Source organism: Sorghum bicolor, chromosome 1, assembly GCF_000003195.3.
Source record: "Sorghum bicolor cultivar BTx623 chromosome 1, Sorghum_bicolor_NCBIv3, whole genome shotgun sequence".
NCBI classification, from domain to species: Eukaryota; Viridiplantae; Streptophyta; class Magnoliopsida; order Poales; family Poaceae; genus Sorghum; species Sorghum bicolor.
Genome location: NC_012870.2, coordinates 7525469 through 7543196, shown reverse-complemented (window position 1 = coordinate 7543196; position 17728 = coordinate 7525469). Strand labels below are relative to the sequence as shown.

The 17728-nt window shown below is 44.0% G+C and overlaps 3 protein-coding genes and 1 pseudogene across 4 annotated transcripts; 1 reads left to right on the top strand and 3 right to left on the bottom strand.

The window, feature by feature from the left end:
* Positions 330-2934, bottom strand: LOC8085970 (annotated as a pseudogene).
* Positions 6339-8925, bottom strand: LOC110434993 (magnesium-dependent phosphatase 1). The gene is made up of 4 exons (XM_021460181.1): positions 8667-8925; positions 8398-8569; positions 7214-7330; positions 6339-6692 (listed from the first exon to the last, which is right to left on the bottom strand). Exons 1-4 carry the CDS (start codon positions 8774-8776, stop codon positions 6570-6572), a joined length of 522 nt encoding a protein of 173 aa, XP_021315856.1. The 5' UTR covers positions 8777-8925; the 3' UTR covers positions 6339-6569.
* LOC8060506 (cyclin-H1-1) lies at positions 8969-14711 on the top strand. Of its 2 annotated transcripts, none has more exons than XM_021460178.1 (15): positions 8969-9367; positions 9479-9529; positions 9634-9706; positions 9864-9982; positions 10062-10135; positions 10387-10507; positions 10589-10657; positions 10815-10856; positions 12342-12419; positions 12595-12653; positions 12769-12853; positions 13837-13925; positions 14056-14118; positions 14202-14245; positions 14335-14711. In XM_021460178.1, exons 1-14 carry the CDS (start codon positions 9308-9310, stop codon positions 14203-14205), a joined length of 987 nt encoding a protein of 328 aa, XP_021315853.1. In that variant the 5' UTR covers positions 8969-9307; the 3' UTR covers positions 14206-14245; positions 14335-14711. The 2 variants fall into 2 exon arrangements, with proteins under 2 accessions (XP_021315853.1, XP_021315848.1); XM_021460173.1 differs by having other exon boundaries at positions 14196-14245.
* Positions 14867-17728, bottom strand: LOC110434988 (inositol 3-kinase). Its single transcript, XM_021460163.1, has 2 exons — positions 16458-17728; positions 14867-15362 (listed from the first exon to the last, which is right to left on the bottom strand). Exons 1-2 carry the CDS (start codon positions 17400-17402, stop codon positions 15168-15170), a joined length of 1140 nt encoding a protein of 379 aa, XP_021315838.1. The 5' UTR covers positions 17403-17728; the 3' UTR covers positions 14867-15167.

The following is a 17728-nucleotide window of genomic DNA, read 5'->3' as shown; positions in this document are numbered from 1 at the left end:
GCCAATGCGATGTGCACACCACACTCATCCATCTCCTTTTTTTTAGTAATCGAGCACCACATTCATCCATCTCCTTTTTTTAGTAATCGGAGGATTTTTTGTGAGGGGATCGTTGTCTATCTCTAACTTCATAGCCCTAAATTTAGTCTATGCCCAAACCAATCCGGTCCGTTGATTGACCCAGCAGGCCTGGAATCGATTTGGCCCAAGTGTAGACGATGAGGCATCGAGCGACAGGTAAGTCGTATTGTACGGTGTCTCTCAAGTCCTATATGGACACTGAAAGGTGAATACATTACATCCACCTCAGATTCTATTACGCCAGGATGGAGTTCAAAGTGTGGGATTTTACCATCAATGTAATCCTTCAGTCCCAAAATTTTCCAAATTTTTTCAAGATTTCTCCGTCACATCAAATTTTTGAACGCGTGCATGAAATATTAAATATAGATAAAAACAAAATCTAATTACATAGTTTGCCTGTAATTTACAAGACAAATCTTTTGAGCCTAGTTAGTCTATAATTGGATAAACTTTGTCAAATACAAATGAAAATGTTACATTTCATGAACTGAACAAGGCCTCAGTATCTATCGAGCAGCCCTGGTCTCATCCGGCAGACCAGCATGCCCACGAGATGCATAGTAGGCCCGCAACAGCTCAGCAGCAGTTGGCGGCCGCGACTGAGGTTCATATGGCTTTGGCTTCGGCAAGGTGATTTTGTAAATCTGCTCAAGGATATCCCTTGGGACACGATCTGCGACCACTTGAATAGCTTCTCGGTGCTTTGTCATTCTATCAATCGGCAACACACCACATGCCACCATCTCATGCCTTGAGCTTGGAAAGGATGGGAAGACCAGACCGGGGCAATCACAAAGAGTGAGCTCTTCGGAGATTATCAGTGTCTGGAAATGTTTTGTCTTGCCAGGTGTGTGAGTAACACCTGTCCTCTTCTCCCCAACCAAAGCATTTATTGATGAACTCTTTCCAACATTTGGATAGCCAACAAATCCAACAACTACATGCTTAGCCACTCAAGAAACAGAATTTGAAGAACTGGCTTCCTGATCATCTAGAAGTTGAGGTCCTTCCCTGAGCTACAATAGATTCTGCCTCAACTTGCAGCTTCATCAACAGTTCATCTCTGCCATATCTTGGTATCCAAATCAAGTGAAGCAGATTCTTCTTCAGAGTATCCACTTAACTTCTTGCCTTCTAGGCCTTGTTTAGTTCCAAAATATTTTGCAAAATGGACACTGTAGCTTTTTTGTTTGTATTTGACAAATATTATCCAATCATGGACTAACTAGGCTCAAAAGATTTGTCTCGTCAATTTCGACCAAACTGTGCAATTAGTTTTTATTTTTGTCTATATTTAGTACCCCTAATGTGGCAGTGGTAGCCTTAGCCGACCAGAACACATAGAAAATATCATGTGCCTTAAAATAATCAGCCCATCTCGTCCTGCATTAAACAAATGTAAAATGATGTCACTGCTACGGCAGTAAAGGCAGTACACAATCGAGTCATATGAGCAACATGCAGACCTGACATTTAACGGCAATAGATCAGCCTTGTTAACAAGGAGCATTGTTCTCTTGTGCTCATCAATTTCCTTTGCATATGCCTAGTACACACACAGAAAGCCATGTCACAAGTTATACAAGTAGAAAAAAAGGTAGGATGCTCACCAACAAAAAGAAACATAAAGTGTAACATAAAATGATTGACGGGAAAACAAACTCCCAGGAAAGAACAAAGATCCCTAAAAAATGTAATCTACACTTCTAGAAAATAAAAGTCATAGCAAGCTTATCCTAACGCGGAACATAGAAAAGTGATATCAATATATGCTTGCTTTGAAAGGAATACAATTTTCTGGGGAACATGGTTTTCATTGCATTCTGGCAGCAAATAATATTTCAAAGTGACGATATCAGGGAAATCTTAGTTCCAGATGTTTTTTCATGATACAAAAACATATCAGGCTTGCTTCTGCCAGAAATACAGGAAAAACACAGTTTCCATTTGTAAATTAATTGGTTAAAATGGATAAGGAAAGCACAAAGACATAACTCTGAACAACTCATGAATAAGATTTATGTAACAATTTTACTGATACTGCACAGTTCTGCAACATCGAGGGAGTCTTAGGAATTGTCTGGCAAGCCATCATCATTTGTTTGGTTTACGAGTTATATACTATTTGAAAGCTAAACAATTTATATCAAAATCAAGAAAAGCAGTACCTCAAGATCAGGGCAGCGGTAGAATAAAGGATCCCGAGCATCAACCACCATAACCAACTTCACAGAAGAAAATAAAACAACAGTAAGTAATTTGCATAAGAAACGAACAAACAGTAACACCATCAACTAACAGAAATGCTCACCGCCTGGGAACCCTGAGGCTGCTGGCGTGCAAGGCCTCCTCCTCCTTACAAAGTTGCCGCCTCTCCTCTTTCGTCTCCCCCGTCGCATCCCTGGCGCAAACAATCCAATCCGTAAGAATCCGCAACAAGAGAACACACCAGTTTCGTAGCACCAGCAGAACAAGAGGCAGGATTTCATTACCCCCATGGGGGAGGAAAGGGGAGAGGGAGGCGAGGGCTCACAGGTTGATGATGAGGTCAGAGTCGGAGGAGACGGACGCGGCCTCGGCGAGCTGGTCTGCCTCCGCGGCCTGCTGGAGCACGGCGTCGATGTCACTGACGTCGATGACGGACTCGAGCGGCATCGCGCGGCGGCGGCCGAAGGCGAGCGCCTCGCCCCGTTCCTTGGCGGCCGCCGCCGCCTTCCTCGTACAGCTCCAGGATGCTCCGCGCCGACGAGACCGAGACCGAGCCCGAGCCCGACGACTTGCTCGCCGCCGGCCGAACGACCGCGCTGGAGTCCTCAGAGTGGCTCGTGCCGACGGCCGACGACGCCGTGGAGAAGGTCAGGTTGGAGGGCGCGCCCGTGGAGCGGCGCTGACTCCGGCCTCTCCAGCGCTCCTCCCAGTCCCCTTCCGTGGCCATCCCGACGGCCAGGTGCGCCTCTCGCCCCGCCGCTCCCGATACTCCGCGGGGCGCTGCAGAGCCACGGCCCAGACTCTTCGAGGGGCGGATAGAAATTTGGAGCTTTACATCTAGGCCCCTATACTTTTCTTTATTCTCAACGTGCTCTGATATATATATTATTATGTATTAGGAGATTTTGCATTAGGAACTTTAAAAAATTTTGATTCCTCTTCCACCGGGTTTCAAGCCACCCGAAGACGACACATGTTGGCAGAAGATTTAGACGGCAGACTGAAAATTTCTCTTTTTATAGATAGAAAAATATAGATTTATTTATTATTTATTTAATTTATATTATTACGATATAATTCTCATTTACTCTTTTTCCCTATAACCAATGGCTGGCGGAATATTTTTCTGTTTAAATTAGTAGAATCAGGATAACGATATTAGTATATTGGAACATTGCAAATGAGCAAAGGGAACATATTTTTATTTTATTAAGGTGGAATTTTTTTCTCATGAATCTAGAAACATTTTTATCCTAATTATGAACTAATTGTACAGTAAGACAATAAACCAAAGACACTGTTCTGCTCGATGAAAAAAAAATCAAACTTCTTTAAAAATACTCTCTATGAAAATATCATCCAAATGTGTTTTAATGGGGTCTTATCGTATATGTGTTTTTACATTATTTTGTGACAACGCAATGGTACGGTCAGAATTTCATTTGAATGTATTGTTCATAGACTATGACTTTTCTATGTCTCACCTCTTTTTGTCGGTGGTCAACACGGTTCCTCCACCAGACAAACTAATATCGCTCCACGGTACTTACCGATTACTAGACCTAGATTGTACATAAGTAATTCCATCCCAACCCAACCTTTGATACATGGCAATACTAGTTAACATTGGCCAGAATGGGCAACACTAGTCATTTTGATCACGATGTAGTATTAAAACTCAAGTAACACCCCATTTCATGTACCGATATACTGAATCATGTATTGTCAAGCATATGAAGTCATTGAGCAAAACGTAGGCTGAAAATGATGAACTTGTGGAGCGATCTGACTAACGTGTCTTCGTTCAGTTTATATCCTTTATAATTGCAAGCACTCGAGACTTGATGGTCACTAGTGTGTTAAAGTTAGAGAAATGGAAAAAAAGTATAAATAAACCTAGCACATGGGCCAAAGTTCAAAACCCATCCTCCAACATGTGATATAACTAGAAACGATATGATCGATATTACAAAATGAACAAGTTGAGATAATGAATCTGATAGAATGATGAACAACCTCAAATAAGGTAATCGATGTGACACCTACTCCATCAGATTATTGTCATTACTAGTAACTTAAGTAAATAATTAGGAGTATTCATGTGAAAAAATAAAGTGTCATGTGGTGAAGATTCCAACCTAGATGGCCTAAGCAGCATCAATCGGGCCACATTGTTCCACCCACTCCATCCTTGCCTGCAACTTGCAAGTACTACCTCGAGCTATGAATTAACCTACGACGACTATAAATATCCCATAGATCCACTATTCTAAGCACAAAAGAAGAAGAAAGCAACGATAGGAGAAGCCCTACCATAATAATTTTGGAAAGGCCTAGAAGCCGGGTGAGAGTGACATGGAAGATTCATAGTTAAGTTCACTAGCTAAGTGGAGTCTTGACTTAAGACACTTTGTACCTATAATAAGATCATTATGTTTTTTCTTATATTTTATCATTATAGGCAAACCAGATTATGCCAATGTGGGATAAAACTAGAATTGGTACTCTAAAATGTTTCTGGTGAAGGTACATTGACATTATATACATGCGCTAAGGATCATCGCTAGCAGTCTAGCACCTTTGGTGGTGCAACATTTTATTGGCCCTATAAACAAATGCAGCGAATAAACCGATCATAACACTTTTGGCGAACTTCGTTAATAACCTCACGTACATGAAATTGCATCGCGTTAAGATATGAGATATGACGTGGCAAGTTTTGCAACCAACCAAACACGCTACCCAAAAATTCTAAGCTTGTCCTATTTCAAAATTTGGCATGTTTATGTTTCAAATTAAAAATGGCAAATTTGACAAGTATGGGCATCAATTTGATCTTGATGACATAATTGATGTGCCAATTTTGGGTATGTCCACTTGTCTGCAAGTTTGGATGCAAACCAAGCAGCTGGATGACAACATGAACTAAGTGCTAAATGATGAATACATGTTTCAGCTGGATCCAAGAGACTCTTCATATCCTTCCTAAATGCTAGGAATACATGTTTTGGTAAAAAAAAACTACCCTCCTGGCAATGTTTTCAAGACGGCTGGTCGTGTCTGGACACCGGAGGACCGTCCAGGTCGTCCAGGACGATTAATCGAACCTGGACGAGTCCCCTGGACGTCCTGGTCGTCCCCTACACATATGGGGACTGATATATACCATATATATTATGTAGCTATATATATATATATTATATATTCTAGGCTCTAGAGTCTAGATAGGTCAGCTGGCCACTTACCTGGCTGCTGCAGAGCCCTTTCTTGTCTTGCTGGCTGCTGCTGCCAAACTGAAATTATAGAAAAATAAAGCTGCAGAGCGCCTTCCTCCCTTGCACAGCTGCAAGGAAGAGAGGGAGGGCAGCTGGAAGGGAGGAAGGGAGGGAGGAGCAGCTGGGAGACAGAAGGGAGGATAGGATAGGAGGAGGAGGAGCTGGGAGACAGAAGGGAGGAGAGGAGGGCAGCAATGGAGGTGGCTGCTGCAGCTGGACGGGAGGAGAGGATGGGAATGAATGTGTTGTGCTGAAATGAGTGAGGGGTAGACAACATAAACCCTAATGGGCTTGGGCCAAAATATAAGGCAGCTAGCTAGGCTCAAACTCTGAGATGCAGCCCATCTACTGACTGGACCATCTCCTGACTGGACGCCAGACAACCTGGACGGACGATTAATCGCGATTGGACGACGACTAATCGACGTCAGACAACCTGGACGGACGATTAATCGCGATTGGACGACGACTAATCGGACGACCAGTTTCCTGGTCGTTCTGGCCAAGTTGGAGGCCCTGGTCGAGTACCTCCAACCGTCCAGGACGATTAGTCGCGATTAATCGGACGTCTTGAAAACACTGCCTCCTGGTCATCCAAATATAGTCATCTTTCATTTTGTTTTCGCTAGCTAAATATAGAAGACGAGAATGACTTTATAGAGATATATATAACAAGACATCTCACTGAAAAACAAAATTTAACATGAAAAACGCAGGTCAACAGAAAATACTTGCGGCGTTACAAGGCACAAGAAAATTCTGACACAAAAATAAAGCAAAATAGATGCACCGATATATTGTTTTGGCACGTGAAATAAAGACACACAGTGTTTTGCCTTCAAATAAATATACTAGACAGGCGTTGCATCAGTTCAAAAGCTAAGTCTGTGTGGTCATCCTTCATCCACAAATTGTCCATGAATATAGTGGCAATTGATCACAAGAAATTCAAGTACAATGTTTTGAAGGTATTTTCTTCTAATGTATCACTTTTCCTCGAGGTTATTCGTCTTCCTTTCTGCTGGAGGCAGCATATTTTGTTGCAAAGTTACTGAGACCCAGCTTAAACATGTCAAGGTTCACCCCGTTCTCTACTAAAACACTCGTCACCCCCAAATTTGATACCTGTAAACAAGAAATCAATATACTTATCAGTCAAGGTGACGTGAAGCCAGGAGTGCCATAAAAGTAACTTTTATGCGAGCATACATGCAATTGAGATGGACATGTATGCAAGCGCAATTACAATATGACCACACCTACATACTTATGCCTTATAGAGGAGTGCTGTGTTTTGGGGGAGCCAAGGTGTATGCAAGAACCCAAATAGCCCATACCTAAACGTATGTAATTATTTTAGTGTGTTTCTACAATGATCAAGCCATTTGATCAACATAAGCCAAAATATTGTTTTTAATCATATAGTGCAGAGAAGAACGAGCAGACCCACTAACCTACAATTCAGGTAAGTTTTGTTCTATGAAGTAAGCTATGCATCCCTTCCAATCATGAATACTTGAGCATGGAATCAATTAGCACGTCTAAATATCCATAGCCTCCAGCAATATAACAGAAAGACGCTGAAAATATATTCTAAATTTGGATATAGCTAGAATGAGGCAGGCACAGTGCGAATAAGTGATTACCGGATCAATATTCCTGTCCTCGTCATCAAAGAAAAGCATGGATTTGTAGGGAATTCCAGTTTTCCTCTGGATCTTTTGGAAATGCTCAGTCTTGTGGGTCCAGCTGGAGAATATTTCCTTCATACAATGGCCAAGAGAAAATAATATAGTATTCAGCATTCTATTCTTACACCAGAAAAGGCATCTGGTCCAGGGAAAAAAACTTGAGCAAGGAAAATAGAATCGTGTGGCGTGCAGGATCATTAAAGGAACATATCATTGGGCATGGAACTTTTTCATGGTTACATAACCGAATTTACTGTACCGTAGGCCACTATCTTAGAGCAACTCCTGGAGTTTTCTAAATGAACTCCCTACTCAGTTTTTTTGCAAAAAGAGAAAAAAGATCCTTACAACAGTTTAGTAAAACTACTACTTAAAAGTAAGAATTGGTAAATAGTTTCTCCATCTCGTAAGTTTCCGCACTTGATATCCGCTCCCCATGCGGCGTTTTTCTCGGGAGATCGGAGTAGCATAAGTATTAAGAAAATAAAGGATTCGACATCAGGTAAGAGACAAAGAAACTATTAAAAAAAGGTTTAGTTGGTTAGAAATAGTTTAGGGTTCTCAATGCAAAATCGTTTAGGAACCTAGTATAAAAAACTATTGGAGAGGGAAATAAATTAAGGTTGCTACTTATTTTGTTAACTTGCTAAACTTATTGGTTTAGTAAGTTAATTATAGGAAACACCTAGAGTTGCTCTTAGTACATTGCGGCAATATGTGCACTTTTTGAGGAAGATAGTACTATAGTATAGTAGTATTAGTTAAGATGGACTGAGATTTGCAAATTCTAGAATTGGACTGAGATTTCATTATTTTCTTTGTGGCCAATTAACAAAAAATATTTTGATATAAGTTGTTCATTACCAATGTGTTCGATGAAACTAACCCAGTAACCCTCACAAACCTGCACAAGTAACACACCGGCTGTTCGCACCGCTCTTTGCTTGCATATATAGCGGTATAGCCACATAAAGGGCCATTTTCAGTTTCATATGTTATCGATCGCCCTGTATACTAAGAAGAATTTTCCTAAACTATGGCGCACAAAGCCACAAAGGAATTCTTATATGCAGAAAGGGAAACAACAACCCACACGAAAATTTGGCCCTGCCGGTTGAGGAAGGAATAAGGATTCTTACTTGGGCGACGAACATGGACTGGAGCTCCAACTTGTCGAGGAATACCTTGGCTTTGTCCGGGGTGGGCGAGCGAGACGCAATCGCCATGTCGATCCCCTTCTCCTTGAGCGCGTAAATGATGCCCCTGGCGTGCCTGAAAAGGCTCGGCGAATCCCTCTTGGACCGGCACTCGCTGTCGAAATCAGAAACCAGTCAGTCAATCGAACAAACAAGGAACACCTAGCGGCGGTCATCAAATCAGAGTGCGGGAGGAAAGAGACGAGACGGACCAGTAGAAGGGCCATAGGGTGTAGTCGAGGTCGAAGACGACGAGGCGTGGGAGCACCTGGAAGAGGCCCAGGATCTGCAGCGCCTCCGCCTTCACCCGCTCGTCGCCCATCTCCGCTCTCTTCTCCTCGCTGCAGCAACGGCCACTCGCCGGCGGAAGGAGCGACTAGAGCGGAGCGGAGAGCCGGAGACGAGGGCCGCGGTGCGGAGACGGAGACGGAGACGGAGGAAGGAGCTCGGTTCAACACGGTTTAGCGTGAATGCGTGATAAGAGTCAGAGAGACAGACAGGATTGGCCAGAGCGAAACGGGCTCAAAACCTTACTGGGCCTAGAACAGGACAGATTGTTGGTCTGGGCTGGGCTGGATCCGCACCACGTAGAAAGACCGACTCGCTCGCTTCCCCCTTCCCCCACCGCATAATCACCACCTCCCCGGCGCTCGCCGCTGCCATCCGTCGCCGCGCGTCTTTCCGCCGCTCGCCGCCGCGCTTCGCGCCCAAACAGCGCACCCTGCTGTTGTGTCATACTTTCCGTTCCACAGCCACCTGCGCTCTAAGTGGTGGGTGTCCCGCTATACTCGCCGCTTGTCGGAACCGAGGGTTCGATCGGCTGTGGTGACTGTGAAGGAGGAGGAGCGCAAAGATGGCTGATTTCCGGACCTCCACCCAACGGGAGAGGTGGATCTTCCAGCCGCACGATCTGGTGAGCCCGGGCGCTCAGGGTTTGCTTTCCTATGCTTTGTAATGGTCTCGTCGCCTTTCTGACCTTCTGACAATACGGCGCGCGCGCGCGCCCTTATGCTATGCTTCGCAGATGGAGAGGTGGGCGGCGGCAAACCAGCGGGCTGTTCAGACCCTTGCGCAGGTTGGGTGGCATTGCTTCCCCTGAGTAGCCGTATCTACTTCATCAGCAGTTTTGGTTAGCTAATGCCGAATTTACTCATCGTTCTTGTCGTGCTCTTTGTGAAGTATGGGACGACGCGGCTTAGTGTGGACCTGCTTGATGGCTCGGTCTCCTACCCAGAGCCCGCACCGGATCATGGTATGCGACATTGGTTGGTTTAGAACTCACCCGTGCTATTTGTAGCACTCCAAAATATGAAATATGCATCACCGGTTCACTCCAAAGAATTGTGCTTTCATGATTTTTCTTCTTGCGCTTTGTCACACTAGTGTTGAAATAGTTTTCTTTGGATCAGTTGAGGGTAGTTCGGGTATAAAACCTCTGTCTTACGAAGAGGAGCAATTGACACGGGTATTTTACGAGCAGAAAATTCAGGAAGTATGTGCTGCATTCAAGTTCCCTCACAAAATCCAGGTAAAGAATCCCCTCTTCCAAGATGGAACCTTTGTGAGCTTATGATTCTGGTTGCTCATGGTTGCTTATTGCTTTGCAGGCTACAGCAATAATATATTTCAAGAGATTCTATTTACAATGGTCTGTAATGGAGCATCACCCAAAGCATATCATGTAAGCAGGGCACTAAGCAGTAATGATAACAATTATGGTTCTATGTCTGTGAATGTTAAGGTTGATTTCTAGTGTACGCATGCTTAGCTAAGTTCTCTGAATCGTATTATGTGAAGAGTGATGTGTGTGTGTCTTGATGAAAACTATCAGTGTGCTGTGTCTTGTTCTATGCCTATACATTCAAGGTTGATTTCCTGAATGTATTTAGTGCTTTGTCTGGAAATTCCAGCTAACCAACTTTCATCTCACAGGTTAACATGTGTATATGCTTCTTGCAAAGTGGAAGAAAACCATGTTTCTGCTGAGGAACTTGGTAAAGGAATTCAGCAGGACCACCAGATCATTCTAAATAATGAGATGATTCTTCTTAAAGTATGCCACTTCCACATTTTGTTTTTTTATAGTATCTCCAAGCAACCTGAATATGACATTAAGTTTCTTGTTGGCTTCCAGACTTTAGATTTTGACCTCATTGTTTATGCTCCATATCGATCGATTGAAGGATTTATTGATGACCTAGAGGTAAGTTTGTACTTGTTTTGTGCTGCAAATTAACAAGTAGAGTTTTTTGTGTTGCTTTGTTTTAGGAGTTCCATGTCATTCACTGTTATAAATTCTTGATGGTTCAGTCTTTCCACTGCACTGTTTATTGTCTAATACTATTGCTTTTTGTATGAAGGATTTTTGCAGGGTAGGTAATGGTCCATTCCAGCGTTTGAAGGTAACATTTGCTGTTTACTCTTTTTTTTTACGTGTTCCAATGTGCACAAGCTTAGGTAAACATGTTCATGTGCAAAATATTTTCTACCAGCTACTTTCTTTGTCGCAGTCTCTTACAAATGCCAGAAATCGATCTAGAAATTGTGAGTGATTATGACACATTTAGTATTGTAATTGCACAGAGTTGATGGTACTGGTACCAAGATTCTAACATTAGTTCACAGTTCACACTTTTAGAATTAGATTAGAAGTTTATAATTTTAGTTAGAATACTACCATGTTAATAATTCTGCTTGTGACAAGGGCAAACATTGAATCATCTTGGTTATGGTTACAGTGTTTGTATTTCATATTCGGCGATCTCCACACTGATGGAATAGGACAATCTAATCAGGAAAACTGAGTCAGGTGCCTAAGATGTACATAGTAGATGAAACACAATTTGCAGCTATCTACTACTCCATACGTCCCAAAATAATTGAAGTTTTAGGATTTTTTCAGACCAATTAGTGGTGGTGGGTAAGATGCAGGTGCCCCTAGTTAGTTGAGCACTTGCTGCCATGTAGATTTGGTTGCCTTTCGGTTCCGAAAGGAATTTAATGCACACGCACAATTTAAAAGGAAACACATGCGCATTCCCTTGGCATGCTATATCCCTCCGACACAAGCTTCGAGCAGTAGAGGAGCATAACAGGAAGGGTGGGCATCTCCCCAAAGCCGTGCCCATGGCTACAACCTTCCCCATGTCCAAACCGGAGCCTGCGGGTGCAGATCGGCTGCTTCGCTTCATGCCCCAACTCAACCTCCTGCTGCATCAGCAAACGCCGCACAACAGCATCCGCTTGCTTTGGTGATTGTCAACACCTGTGCCACCATACTTGCCGCCTGGATCTGAGGGGCTAGGGAAGGGAAGGGAGGGGCGTGGAGGGAAGGTGGAAGAGAGAGGAGCGGCGACTGAGAGGCCGATGGGAGCCTGTGATGACTTGTGTATGCTGAGTAGATAAGGCATGCGTTTCTTTTTTCCTATGCCGATTCAGCTCACTAAGTGGGCCCCATTAGGTGGCTAAAGGATAAAACTGTACTCTTTTTTTTTGGGACAAAATCCAAACTCTAAAACTGTAGTTATTTTGGGATGGAGTATTTATCATGGCTCACTATTGGACATTACTTCTTTTCCCTTCAGTAAAGCACAATGAATATGCGATGGGATCTTATGATGTTAAGTCACTGTGACTTGGTCCATGTGTCAGTGACCAAGTTTCCAGGACTTAGAGGAACTGCTTCTATTTGAATTGGCACTTGAATTCATGAGTCATAAGATTGCTATTCTCTGCAGTGAAGATACACCATTTATATATTTTTTCTAAAACAGTATACTCCAACCATCATTAGATTAGGAAGTTGTGCTCTCAGTTTAAAAATAAAATGATTACGCCATATTCTGCAAGTTGTACAGTGTTCATCCTTACCTCTGATTGGCTTGCAGGAGTTGCGCCAAGCTGCTGTATCCCATGTTGACAAAATGATGTTGACTGATGCACCTCTTCTCTATACTCCTGGGCAGGTAACCTTACACTAACTCTTCTTAGTTATGGTATCATTACCATTTTGTTGAATTTACTACTTTGGTTTTGTTTCTGATTGAGAAAGCATCCAGCGTGCATACTTCTCAAGCTTAGCTTGCTCACACTTCAATTTTTCAACTGATCTCATTATCTACTTTGTTTCAAATTTTGTAGTTGGCACTGGCTGCCCTTCACAAGTCCAATGATCTTCTCAGGGTCGTCAATTTTGAAAGGTCATGAACATTTGATCTGAATTATTATGAATACCTTATGTCAGGGTTTTTCAATATGTGGTTGCTTTCTCTAATTTATTGTTTTCATGTTACTAAATTCATTGATTGGTTGCAGATACTTGGAAACTATTTTCTCAAGGCAACATTCTGATTGTCCAGTCGAACAGTTTGTTCAGTCAATCAACACAATCAATTACTTGGTAAGGATTTGGCTTTGGGAAATATAGTTTATGTACATGTGGGCTGTGCCAGCATTAATTTCCAGTGATATAATCGATCACTAAGAAAAGTACTGATGTCATGCTCAGTCACCTAGCATAAATTTTGTGTTACACAGGATGGTTAGAAAACTTGATGGTTAGTTGAACATGTATAAATTATCAGAAAGCTGTTGATCTATCTAACAGATATGTTATTATCTCTAAAACCCCATGTTATTTTGGAGTGCATGATAAACATCAAGACCAGAGTCATGATAAGTATTTTTTTAATCACTAGTCACTGCTAGTAAAGGGTAGGACTTACATGTGGTCTCTTTTTAAAGAGAATTCACAATGGTAAACTAAAAGGCTCACTAGAGCCAAATACTGAGCACTGAGACTGAGAGTAACTCCTAACTCCTATTTAGTTAGCAATACAGAGCACAACAGATTTTTTTTTACCAAATTTTAATATTCAGTGCCACTATGATATTGTTGTAGTACGTTATGGTATCTTATTATGCATGGGAGGTGTATTTTATATCCAAGTAAAATATTTCTGTTTGACACAAAAATATAGAAGCTCTATTTAGGTTCCATCTACACTTGACCCCACGAGGTAGTGAGAAATTTTGTCTTTGCAGTAAAGAGGCCTTTTTTTTTATTATTCTTAAGATTCCCTTTTGACCTTTGTGCCCCCTAAAAAATGTCTTTAGTGCATACTCATAGAAGAGCTAGCCCCATTGACAATTGTGATGTAGATCTTGCAATTGGGCCCACAGAACTATGTTGGAAACTTAAAGCTGGGCAATATTAGGCTTAGTGAACTAATATGAGTTTCTTCTAGTATGCAAATTCTGCTCTTTATTTTGTAACCATATGGGCATGTCTCTGCTATTCTTTGTTACCCACCATATATCATAATCATTTTGATAGCTACTGTAACTTTGTCATTCTCTTTGTATTCTTTGTGCATCTTGCAGGTTGACCAGCTTAATATACCTACCGTTAAGGACCTGAGGCACGTTGACCGCAAGCTGAAACATTGTTGGGATCCAAGCTCACATGATGAGTAGGCTCTCTCGTTTCATTCATTCTTTGTGCCAGCATCTTTATGGTTTATTAGCCATTTGAAAAAAAAAATCTTTATGGTTTATTACAACTCACCCTGCTCATTTTTTGCGATCCACGCATTTCTACAGGCATAAGAAGAAAGAAAAGAAGTCAAAGCACAAATCAAAAAGAACATCTACTGATGCCCAACTGTAAGCACCTTGTACAGCCAGCTCACATATTCGATCATGTTCTATTCATTTCTTGCTTCTGAACACCTTCTCTACAGCAACAGCTAGAAAGCATATCGTCGAGCATTGGCTTTGTAAGAATGTGGTGGTGAGGACTCTTGCTACTTCTCTTGTCTAGTGTGTTCTTTATTTTGTATGCTACCGCAGCAGCTCTATGACAACTTCTTTCTGCACCAGCCGAGGCAGTTATACCTGAGCTCAAGCAATTTTGTGAAAGAAGGTATGCGGTTCCTGCCAGTAATTGTGCCTTTGGTAACTTATTCATTGCCGCAAGGGGAGAGTTGCAGCAAGATACAAACTAAGAGGTGTAACATTGGATGTCTATCTCCGAAACACGGAGAACTGCAAATTTTATATGGCCGACTTTGTGTCAGCCACAATTACTTGAGTTTCTTCGTTGCGGCTGCAGTTTAAACGCCGGATCCAAGATGATCTGCCTGTTGTTGTGAAACATTTTTTTAACTGACCAGTGATTTTGAATCTGAATCGTGTATATGTATAGGGCTTATCATTGAACCAAAGACCTTGAATGAAAAAAAAAACTATGTTGTTTCTATTGGTTCTGTTTTGAGTAACCAAAATGCTAGATGTTGAAAGCGAATTCAGACATCCGTGACGCGCTAACTTGCGTGTTGGCCCGTTCTCATTTCAGTCATAAATCCCCTTGTCGGCAGGGTAAAAACGCTAGATCTTGATAAAAGTCGACATATAATGGTAAAACGTTAACCGCACGATGCCAGAAAGCTCAATAAAACAGGATGCGTACAAGCGTCACAGCTCAACTGCTTTTCACTTTCTCCTCAGCAATAGCAGGTAGAAACGAACCCTCACGGCCTCACCAGCAGTACACTAGTATAAGCCGATAGAACGTATGTACTAATGTACAAACTTTCTCCACTTGTTGGCAACGTGTTTACAGACCTCAATGTGAGATCTGTATTGCAGTGCTGGGTTATTTTGCCACGAACTTTCAGTTTGGCGTCTGACTGCTTCACTGTGAAGTAAAGTTCCTATGGCGAGCAAATATCACCACCATTGCCGTTGGCCTTATCAGCCTGCTGCTGTTCAGACATCAGCATCGCCGCTTCTTGGAGAGCTGCGTGTAACTCATTGTGCAAATTTGACTTCTCGAAGGTAAAACTAGTGCCGTTTATACACGGACTATATCGTTTTGTTGTCTTCTCTTCAAGTATTTCTTTAACTGCCTGCACCCAGTTGAAATAAGAAAAGGATCAGTAATTCCATAGAAGCAAAACATTCAGTAAGTACACCAAATACAAGCCAACAATGTTGAGGTATATGTGCCTACAACTACAAGGATTCAGCTATTGAGCAGTAAAGGATATGTAACTAATAAATATATACGTAGTAACTATTTACTCTTACCAAAAAAAATCAAGATTTTTAGATTCCTGGAAACTGGACCAAAAATGAAGATTGTTAACACTGAAACTGGTAACACATTCTAAGGCTCTACATTGGGCATCATCCTAAAATGACCTTGAGGAAGGTGTGAATGTGACATTTTTTTTTTTTGTGTGTGTGTGAGTATGAAAATTAATAATTGGATCGACGGTCCTCATAAAAAGGAGAGATGGCAATATCGTGGATGCTAGAATATGTTCTTAGAACCAAGCAAGCCACAAAGCAATCCAAGTCACTATCCACATAAATCCAAGTCACTATCTATATGCTAATGCTAGCCATAAAAATATACTTTGCAGGTACATAGAAGGATCATTAACAAGCGCTGATTTATTGTGAGAGAAAAACACTGCTGAGTGACAGATTTGGTAGATAAGTTCAAGCGAGCAGGACAAATATACTCATTTTAGGTATCAACTGTATGCCTTCTTTTATCAGAAAAACAATACTGCTATAGTTCCACGCAACGCTCTCTCTTCTTCTTCTTCTTTTCCCGATTATTAACACCAACATGATCCTTATGGCTGCTATTTCCTTCAGCCTCAAAGTCAGCCTAGTAAATGGTGGCCAGGCCAGACGATTCAGCCCTTGATAATATCGTCAGAAATCAGAATTTAAAAAGTATGTGAGGCTCATTTTAAAAACTCAGGTCCCTAACAGTCAAATACTGCTCGAGCATAGGTCTAAATCATCTGAAAATGCCATCGATGAAATCGTGTCATTTCGAGGCCGCAGTCTGTTAAAGCAACGATTTTGCCTCTGATAAGTGTCGCATTTAACAAAATGGCCAAGAACTTAATAACTTATCAACATGAACAGAATGATTCTCCCCAATCCGAGTGTACAAGGAGCTGAACAAGTGAAATGGTGCAAACCTGCAACATCTTGGGATGGAAGGTGGGCACGCCGACCTGCGATACCGCAGCGGCGCCGAAGAAGTTCCCCAGCAGCGCGGCGTCGGTCGCCGACAACCCCCACAGCAGTCCGGTTGCAAAACCCGCGAGAAAGCTGTCTCCGGCGCCAGTAGGGTCCACCTGGACGGCGGGGAACGGCGCAACGCGCGCCTCCCCACCGTCCCAGTACAGCCGGCACCCGTCCCTCCCCTCCGTGACGATCACGCAGCACCGCTGCCTCGTCGTTTCCACCCCGACGTATGGCGCCTCCTCCGACGACGCCTTAACGAACGCCACCCGGGGCAGAAGCCGCGCGTACGGCGTATCGTCAAGCGCCACGTGGCCGACGGCGCCGTCGCCGTCGAACGCCCGGATCAGCGCCTGCGCGTCCACGAGCACCGCGCGGCAGAGCCGGATCATCCGCTCGAGCGTCTCCGGTAGCACCTCCCCGGCGACGCCGACGGCGAGGCCGTAGGCGAAGCGGCGGTCGGGAAGGTCGGCGGGGTAGATCGGGTCGCAGGCGCGCACGCGCCGGAGCTCCCGGTCGGGGGCGTGCGCCGAGGCGGCGGTCTCCGAGAACTGGGCGTGGAAGGAGGTGGTCGGCGACGCGCAGAGCAGAGGCGGATGCCGCGCGGGCGCCGGCGCGGAGGCGTAGACGAAGTCGTGGCCCACCTTGGCCACGACGACGAAGGGGGCTGTCCCGTTGAGCGCAGCGTCCTGGGGCGAGGCGGCGTCGAGCACGTTGGACACGAAGGCCGCAGCCCCGCCGAGCGTCTCCCCCACTACGCGCCCGCCCCGGATCAGCACATCGTGGCAGTAGCTCCCCACCACCAGTCCCTCAAGCCCGGGCCCTCCCTTCGTCGTGATTAGCAGCTGCTGATTCTCCCCTTCCTCATGAGCGTCGTCGGGCTCTGCCGCGAGCAGCATCGCGGCGGCGGAGGCAGCGGGGGGAGGCGCCACGGTTCAGGGCGGTGAGGGAAGCGTGGAGGTCTCGGGGCGGTGAGAGAGGAGGTGCGCAACGGCATCGTAGGGGAGGGGGAGATGCGGTGCAGTGGGGAATAAAAGCGCGGGGGCGGGGGCGGGGTGGACGCCGGAGCGGCGACAAGGGGGGCTTTACAGATGCCGCTGACGCGGGGCGTGCGACGGGACACGTGGTTGCGGCGCACGTTTGAGCTGCGGCGGCGGCGTTGGCAGCTGACGCCGCTCAGCGCGTTGGAATTTGGGATTGTCAGATCCCGGGTCGTCGCCCTCGT

Excerpts from the sequence above, each read along its gene's own strand:
- LOC110434988 (XM_021460163.1), bottom strand. The coding sequence starts at position 17,402 with ATGCTGCTCGCGGCAGAGCCCGACGACGCTCATGAGGAAGGGGAGAAT. Across the intron at positions 15,363-16,457 it reads TCCATCCCAAGATGTTGCAG|GCAGTTAAAGAAATACTTGA; the intron begins GTTTGCACCATT and ends AACTGGGTGCAG.
- LOC8060506 (XM_021460173.1), top strand. The coding sequence starts at position 9,308 with ATGGCTGATTTCCGGACCTCCACCCAACGGGAGAGGTGGATCTTCCAG. Across the intron at positions 9,707-9,863 it reads AGAGCCCGCACCGGATCATG|TTGAGGGTAGTTCGGGTATA; the intron begins GTATGCGACATT and ends TCTTTGGATCAG. Across the intron at positions 10,857-12,341 it reads GTCCATTCCAGCGTTTGAAG|GAGTTGCGCCAAGCTGCTGT; the intron begins GTAACATTTGCT and ends ATTGGCTTGCAG.
- LOC110434993 (XM_021460181.1), bottom strand. The coding sequence starts at position 8,776 with ATGGGCGACGAGCGGGTGAAGGCGGAGGCGCTGCAGATCCTGGGCCTC. Across the intron at positions 8,570-8,666 it reads ACCCTATGGCCCTTCTACTG|CGAGTGCCGGTCCAAGAGGG; the intron begins GTCCGTCTCGTC and ends TGATTTCGACAG. Across the intron at positions 6,693-7,213 it reads AGGACAGGAATATTGATCCG|GTATCAAATTTGGGGGTGAC; the intron begins GTAATCACTTAT and ends TCTTGTTTACAG.